At 36.4% G+C, this 8981-nt stretch overlaps 1 protein-coding gene across 1 annotated transcript; it reads left to right on the top strand.

Moving 5' to 3' along the window:
* The first annotated feature begins 1532 nt into the window (after positions 1 to 1532).
* Positions 1533 to 6027, top strand: LOC140326689 (uncharacterized). Its single transcript, XM_072405524.1, has 6 exons — positions 1533 to 1663; positions 1775 to 1842; positions 3074 to 3100; positions 3559 to 3705; positions 4255 to 4419; positions 5060 to 6027. The coding sequence occupies exons 2-6, from the start codon at positions 1789 to 1791 to the stop codon at positions 5276 to 5278; spliced, it is 612 nt and encodes a 203-aa protein (XP_072261625.1). The 5' UTR covers positions 1533 to 1663; positions 1775 to 1788; the 3' UTR covers positions 5279 to 6027.
* Positions 6028 to 8981: the final 2954 nt, after the last annotated feature.

Here is an 8981-nt window from a genome sequence, read left to right as displayed (position 1 = left end):
TTAGTTCCTCTTTAAATACCCAGCATTTACACATTTTACATTGGATGGAAGACGGTGGTATGAACTACTCACTGTTCCCCCATTTATTCTTTAAGAACTTACATGGGTGAGACACTACATGTAAAGTCTTCAGGGGCGTGAGGTAACTACACCGAAACCTTACAGCCATATCTAAACATAGCCTGACCTTTCTTTATTTACAGGTTCATTTATTACCTACATATAGTAGATGATTTGGGAAAGGGACCAAGCCAGCAACGGGGACTTGTCATTTTATTTGAAGGTATGCTATAAAGGATATTGTTAGGTGGTTTATTTTTGCATCTACCAAAAAAAACAAATATGAAGTGTTGTGGCCCTTTACCTGAGCAAGGGGATTATTCTTTAGAGGAGACCTGTAATTATTGAAGTATGTAGGCAGACATTGCTGACCTCGCCTTCTTAAATTATTAGTAAATTTGCAACACTGATACAGTTCCTTTAGGGATAAGTCACTGACAAAGTATACAGATCTTGGTTGTGGATATACTAACAGTATGAATGTTCTAGGTAAGTGAGAACCAGGTAACAAGCATGTCAATTCATTAATGTTAGTATATACCAAGCAGCATAATAGAAATTGTCCAGCATGCCCAAACATTCTGTGATTGATTATATGGCAGGTTCCCACTTGCTTCTAGATTGCACGATTCCACATTGCTCCCTGTGGCTGGCACTTTGCCACCCATTTGAGCACTCACGCAGCAGCGCCAGTTCCTAAAGAACCAGTGTTTGCACATATGACAGCTGCCAGCGATAAGTGGTACTGGTACTGCTCCTGTCACCCCTATTCATTCGCTATGGGGTTGCCGCACGGAGATGCTATATGTAACATCTCCAGAGAGGTAGTATTTCCTGGTGTGAGGAAGCGGTAAACCAAGCGCCACCTCACTGCCTGTGTAAATTCAGCCTTATTCAATGGCAACTTTATTAACCCATCTCTGCCAATTATAAAGTTCATAGAAAAAATCTTCCAAGTTTCTGGAATGCTTGTGATAAAAATGTACTTCCAATCTGTTATTTTTATTTCTCTGGTTTCAAATACATATTGGATAACAATTTTCAGAAATAAAAAAAGGAACACAGGACATTTTCAATGCTTAATTTACATTCAGAAATCTTTTGTTGTTTTTTAAATGACGTGAAAGTACTTTGTTTTCATTTACTGTAATATTTCCGAGGTAGACATTACAAATCTTTCATTTACTTTCAAGCAATCTGAAAGGTAAGTAATCTACTCCAAAAAAATCTTAAAATAATAAAATCACTGTTTAAACAGCCTACATATTGCTAAATAGCATGAATTGGAATGAAACTAGTTAATTACACGGTACATCAACAATAATGTTAGTGTAGATGACTTTGCGTTCTGTTGACAGAAATACCACAAAACCAAGGGGAAGTGTGGGTGAGTGTGGGCCGGTCGGGTGGTCAGAAACCTCACTGTGTCACCGTCCTAGCTGCATGATGATTGGTTGATGGTGCCTGTAGATACTGTTTAAATTCCCCTGCTTCTCAGCCCTTACACAGCAAAACATTGAATCTGATTTCACAGAATCATCGCCTAATAGTAGAGGACAGCTCCTTGCATTTTGCAGTATCATCTGGCATAGAGAGAAGTAAGGTAAGGTATATGATCAGATTCATCTACTGGTGAATCCACTGCTTTTATTCTACATTTTTAGCTTTTGATTTAAAATATATACAGTATATTTATTCGCTTTTTATTTTCCAGGTATTGATTAAAAGATGAAAACTGCAGTGTTCATCGTTTGCCTTGTCGGCTTGGCCTATGCATTTCCAGTAAGTATCTATAATCATTTCTTTTATAAGTTTTAAAGATACATATATACATATTTGATTTTTTTAATATATATATATTTTTGGAGTCAAAGGTACGCTGGAGTTAGTAGACCTAAAATAATATTTGTATAATACAAGGCAGACATGCACAGGGAATGCTACACATCACGTTGTACAGCAGTTCGGTAAGGAATGATTAAGCAATGAGTAAGCAAGTCATGCACTAATGGATCTGGACTGTATAAAACAAATTGATGCTTTTTGTTTTTAACTTACATTAATTTTGCATGCACCACACAGCTAAAGATTGGTCTTTACATGTAAATAATAAAATGTAGTAATAAGTCAATAATTGCTTTGGACAACAGCGTGGATCAATACTGGATGGTTTTTATTCCCCAATGTGCCCAATATTATTGTATTACCTAATAAAAAAATTAATATACAGCTTACAGTTTATTCAGATACTATTTTCATTTAAAAATTAACATGCTTTAATGTACAATACTCTCCATTCCCAAAGCTCATTATTAAGAGAAACCTAGTTATTTACAGATAAGTCCAATGGGATTTCATATGGCTAAAATAAAGATCATTGACCTTGTGATAACACTTTGTAAATGGAGCTTTATTTTTTTCCTAGGAATAGTTTGCATGCCCAAATCTACCTGAACGTTGTTATTAATGGCAATAAATAGGACTAAGCTACAGCTGATACTGACGGTTGATGATGTGTAAGAGAGAGTAGAAACATATAGAGAGCAGTTTCCCTGCAATAATACTTGTTTGTTCCAAGAGTTTAGCCTCGAAAAAAATGTATAAAATGAGACTCCCATTAAGTCATTCTGCTGACCTCCTTCTCATTACAGGCTAGTATTAAAAAGGCTGCAAAGTACCCAGGAGAAGTGTCAGTTTCCCAACGGACTTTGGGGATTCATTTTTTAGTGTTTAGACTACTTTAATAATATAGAACCCTAAAGTAATATTTATTGATTTCACAATTCCTTTTCTGTAATGGCAAATCTGTACAAACCTTCCTTGTGCTTGCTTCTTTTTGCTTGTACTACAGGCTAGCGTTCATGTTTTTATTTATGATTTACATTTATTTGTCCTTTAAATAATATTAAAAAATGTACTAAAGCTTGAAATTTAAATTATTACAAAATGTTTATAGACAGTGAGTTTTCTTAATAATTGATATTTTTCTTTTCTTTTTTTCTTTTACTTTTAGCCATTCGACTCAAATTCTTCTCCAGTGGTTAGTATTATATTGTGATCCTTTTATCATTTAGAGAATCAATGCCACATATTACAATCATTATTTTTTCCCCTGTACAATTCAGTGTTTTCTTAACATCTCCTAGTTTATGAGGTCCATATACCTCATTTGTCATGTAACTGCCACAACAACCAAGTGTTTAGGTATTCTTAGAGATTTCAGATATCATCCTTGTTTTATGTTATAGTACATAGCCTTCTGTCATCTGCAAAAATAGAAAAATGCTTTTATTCCAAAACTGTATATCAAGCTTCCCAACCTAAGTTAGGTCCTGCTATTTGTGGCAGGGTGATCCAGCAAACCTGGAATAGACCTGGTCAGGTTGTGGCAGGTTGCAAACTAAGGTCTTTATTTAGCCAGTGGATAATATTTACAGCACCAATAACAGTTTTACTGTTGTATCTGTTATTACTCTTTTCTACCATTTTTTTTTTCAGGATTCAGTTGAAAGCCACAGCAGTCATAAATCAGACTCATCTTCATCAGAAGAGATCACTGTCACCCCTGCAGAAAATACTACAATGTTGCCCTTGACTGATGAACCAAGAGGTGACAACTTCCGTATCAGACGTGCTTTAAGACAGGTAGGTGTCACAAAGCTGTACAGTGTTCAATCATTTCGTAATTTTTTTTTTTTATTAACTTCATTAACTTAAGTTGACAATTACCTTGTTTTCAGAGAATTGATTTCATCCTGTTGCAAATGAGCTGACTGTCAATGAGAAGCTGAAATGCTCAGTAGCGTACAGAAGCCAGGGGCTGTAATTATAGGAAACCCCAGACTTTATTTTTATGAATAGCCAGGAGGTAAGGGAGGCAGGGATGGGACCACAGCCACTGGGTGTATGTGTTCCAGTGCCCAGGAAGTACAGCTTGGATGCCATAGAACAGGGATGTCATAGAAGATCTCACCTGAAAGATTACTGGATGATTAAAAAGACCTTACTTTTATTGAAGGAACCTAGAACAAAACGAAAAAAGATATATCCGTAGTTCAGTTTTAACCAATAACAGCTAAAAATGTTTAACCACAGAATTAAATCCCATTCATAGTTATCTGCAGTTCTAAAATATATTATATACAGTCAAAACATTTTATCATGTAATAAATTAATTTTATGTCTTTCCCATAGTTCATTTCTTCAAGCGAAAGTCATAGTCATTCTTTGCCCAACTCATACCCTGATTCCTCCTCCTCCTCCTCCTCTGAAGAATTCAGAACTCTTCCAACTCCTCAAGAAACAACAGCTGGTCAACCAATAACAGAAAGCAAACGTCGTAGACGTGCTGCTGAACAGGTAACACACCTCATAGTTAAATGGTGATTTATAATTGATCATAGCAGTTGTATATATGAAAAGTGTTACATTTAACACATACAATACAATATGCAGCACTGGGGTCCTATTTGAATGTCAACCGAGATACTATCTGCAAGGAGTTTGCATACTTCATTCCATGTTCCTGTGGGTTTCCTTTTGGCTCTCAAGTTTTACCCACATCCTAAAAACGTGCAGTTATGTTATTTGACTTCCCCACAAATCGTCCTTTTTTTGTTGTTTATATTTATTGTATTACTTGATGCATTTTTGGAATTTTTTTATTTTAAGTACATCTAAAACCAAAATATTTTTTTCTAATTTTGTTGGTACAAATGCTATCTAGGGCTTCACTAGAGGGATCTATTTCCTCATTTCCTCTACTTGAGGCAACTTGTTACCAAAAAAGATGTGAAGGAAAATCTGCAGACTTGCAATATATTGCTGTGACAAGAACCCCCCCTCATTTCAGAAACCACTTATGGTATAGTTGTTCAGACACTACAAATGAGTGTATTGATAGTTCATCACTAGCCTATGTTTAGAAACACAAACATAAAAAGCAGAATCAAGTAGGGATTATGTTTTCTCAACTGATCATGTCTTGTATTTGGTACAGAATTCTCATAGCAGCTCCTCAGAGCATTCTTCTGAAAGTACAACCACTGAGAGCACAAGCAGCCAGTCTCACAAATCTGAGAGTTCAGAAGAAGACAGCCATGAGCGCAGCACTAAGCAGAACTTGTTGCAGGGTATCCTGGAGACCTCCACTGTACCTGATACTTCTGAAGAGAGCTCAGAAGAGACAACAACAAATATTCCTCTCTTCCAGCCCTAAGCATCTCAGCCTAGCATGACTTTCATTGTTTCTTGCCTTCTGTCTTTCCGAGTGAATGGTTTATGTAAGGTCATTAATGCAGTTCACTATTTATAACCTCACATTGACGCACGTGCTGAAGTAAAGGCTTGAAAAATCCAACCTTGTTCTAAATTTGAATCATATATATATAATTATGAATATATAAGATGAATTACATATATTTATATATATAAGATCAAAATACCCAATATCTCTAAGCCTAACCTAATTCTAAGGCAAAGTAAATCTTGCTTTACTGCATGAAGGTATGGGTCTTGCTCTAGCCATGGAACCCTCCCTAGCTGCTATAGAATTATCACATGAATTTTAAATCGGTGGGGTATCATTGATGCCAGCACTACCTTTCTATAGCCAGCATAAAAAAAATCAGTGTGTATGAATGGCCTTTAATACTGTACTGGCTTCAAAGTCAGCTTCCATGATAACTTATGGATATGAATGTTTATTGTATCTGCTGCTGATATATAATTGACACATCACTTATAGACTACTTAACTCATAACACTAGGGACACATATGCAATTTCCAGTATTTTGTGCATTGCAGAAATATACCTCTTTCTACTGCATGCATTTTACTTGACTGTAATGTTAATTGACTGTATAGAAATTAAGTAAGTTTAAGCCTCACAATTACTTATCTTACTTTGTGTATAATCACCTCTATGCAATATCATTTTTTATTTTAATAAAGATCTATAGAAATTATTCTCAACTGTGTCCAGTTGTACTGCCATTACTAAAACTCTTTGATCACATCAAAATTGCCATGTTCTGTTTTATCTATTGTGTTGCTGCTGCTGGAAAAGATAGCTGAATTTAGGTTCAACAAGAAAATTAAAGGTATAGCAGCCCATTTATTGTCACGACACAACAGCATTAGATAAGGTTAGGTGAACATGATGACAGTATTGGTGCGAACAAATGGACTCCAAAGTGGGCTACAACAGGAGCATCCCATCCCTGTGATTTGACTGCCTGGCAACATATAATAAAGAAACTATTAAGGAAAGTAATAAAAGAAGGTTAGTGATGGGGTGGATGCAATGGGGGGATGCAATCAATATTAGACAGGGGAAAAACATCCCAGGTTTAATATTGAGGCACTCTGAACATGTAGGCCCTATTACATTCTGTAAGGAAATAGTAAGTGGTCCTTTAAACCCCTGGCCACAAAATCTGATTGGACCAATGCAACAGATAAATGAATCAAACATTTCTGTGGGAAGGTGGCACTGGTAATGTTTATCCTCTTTTATAGATTACAGCTAATAGACATTCCACATTAATGAGATGATATGCATACCAGGACTTTAAAGAAGACATGGCAGAAAAAATAGATAAGTAAAATTTCGCCTTATGGGCCTGATTTATTAAAGCTCTCCAAGGCTGGAGAGGATACACTTTCATCAGTGTACCTGGGTGATCCAGCAAACCTGGAATGGATTTCTTAAAAGTATTTTGCTATTTGTTAGCAAATGTTTTCAATTCTGGACCAGATCCATTCCAGGTTTGTTGGATCACCCAGCTTCACTGGTGAAAGTGTATCCTCTTCAGCCTTGGAATGTTCATAAACTAGGCCCTATGTCTCCTTCAGATGTATCCAAAGGCAGGCAGGAAATAAATGAGTTCTGCACTTTCATAGCTTTCACTGCTGCCGCCATAACCGGTACTCAGAAGCAGTAGCACTGGAGTGTAAAAAAACTCAGGCTAATATATCGGTAGTAAAATTTGTTTAAATTTTATTCATTCAGTTGCTAACATTCTTGTAGAAATGTTCACCCAATGTGTCATGAGCATACCTGTCTCTCCAGGATGCCCAGGGATTCCATGACAGGTAACAGGATAAAGAGGAGTGGAACATCAGCAAGCATCCATGTGTCTTTCTCCCTCACAAATCTAGACTTCAGAGTACTTCTAAGTCTAAGCTCCTAAAACCTCAGCCACTTTGGCCAGGAAATCAACTGATTGAACAGTCTGTGTTTTACTGGCTTTAACAGAGGTTACTTAATGGTCTACCATGATTTCTCCCTAAAGAAAACCACGTGCACAATGCTTTCAGATCACTTTATCCCACAGTCCCTCAAAAAGGCAGTCATAGCACCAGTACTTTAAAAACGTTTCCTAAATCCCCCATCTATCTCTTGCAACTGTCCTATTTTAAATTTCACCTCTTCATCCAAAGTGTCCATTGATCCCCTAACTGGTGTACATGTTTAGAAAAACAACACATATCGTTATGCACAAGTAAGTGCCATTTAGGACCATTGGAGAACCCCAGCTTCCTGACTTGGACTCAACCACAATCTTACCCCCCACCCCCCATTCAAAACATCCTAATTCAAAAGCATGGGAGAGGTTGGAAACCATTTCTTGCATGCGGCTATGGCAGATCGTGGCATGGTTCTGCTTTCGAATTTGCAGTTACATATTAGGTATCCTTATGCACACCAGAGTAAGAGCCATTTCAGACTTGTGGTGAGCCACAGCTTTCTGCCATGGGCTAAACCAAGATCTTAACTTTTCGCTTCCAAAACATCCTAGTTCAAAAGGATGGGAGAAGTTGAAAACCACTTTTTGCAAGCAGCTACATGCGTCTGTGGCAGATCATGGCATGGTTCCACTTTCGGACACGTAGTTGTTTGAAAATTCACACCCTGGCCGTAACCCTGTGGTTTGCTGCTGCAGAAGCTGCCAGCTGTGCAATTCCTCACTATGGTATATGGTAGGATATGGTAGGAGCAATAATTCTAAGGGATATCATTCATGATTAATTCAAAAATGATGAACTATAATGGCTTTTAAAATGTTGTTTGTGAACTATTATAAGTCCAGTAGTTTTTTGCTGTTTAATCTGCAATTGTGAGGCTTGAACTATTTGTTATCTATATCTATATTTACTCAATAAAGTGGCATCACCAGTATAGCATAATTTTCATTGGAATGTAAAAAGCAAAAGTACATACAGAACATCAAGGTATAGAATGAAAACTACATATTAATATATAAAATGGACTGGTACATTTTCTAGTAACGGACATTGAATACATAGAAAAGCAGAGTCACTCAGCCCATCTCACCGGGTAAGGTAAACAGGGCCTGCATAATAAAATAATAAATGCAGCTTTTTTTGTACTGTTCAAAAAAATATTGAAGAACTATGAAATTTGCTAGCGCCACCCGCTAAGGTTTTTCATAGTTATTGTATTGAGGGAAGGGAGGGAAGGGTAGGCAATCAGGAATTCTATTTTAGAGAGTATCACCACCATTTAATTACACAGGGGTATTTGTTTTTAGAATATATATATTGTTTTGAGGGCTTTCAGAGTGTTTTAATTTAAATAAATGTGCATTTTACTATGAACGTGCAAACTAAATTCGACAGTTATTTATTAAATTACAAAAAGAAAAAAATATTTACTATGAATGGGACTAGTCAATATTGCCAGTCTCCTTGCCCAAATAGAGTCCATAGGGTTCTTGTTATTATTATTAAACAGGATTTATATCTCTCTTCCTCCTGTATCATTGTTTATATCTGTCTGTCATTTGCAACCCCTATTTAATGTACAGGGCTGCGTAATATGTTAGCGCTATTTGACTACTGTTTAATATTAGTAATAATAATAATAATTATAATACTGTGCATTAAAAAAACTAAT

Source organism: Pyxicephalus adspersus, chromosome 3, assembly GCF_032062135.1.
Source record: "Pyxicephalus adspersus chromosome 3, UCB_Pads_2.0, whole genome shotgun sequence".
NCBI classification, from domain to species: domain Eukaryota; kingdom Metazoa; phylum Chordata; class Amphibia; order Anura; family Pyxicephalidae; genus Pyxicephalus; species Pyxicephalus adspersus.
The sequence above is the reverse complement of the archived record's forward strand: the minus strand, read 5'-3'. Positions and strand labels throughout refer to the sequence as shown.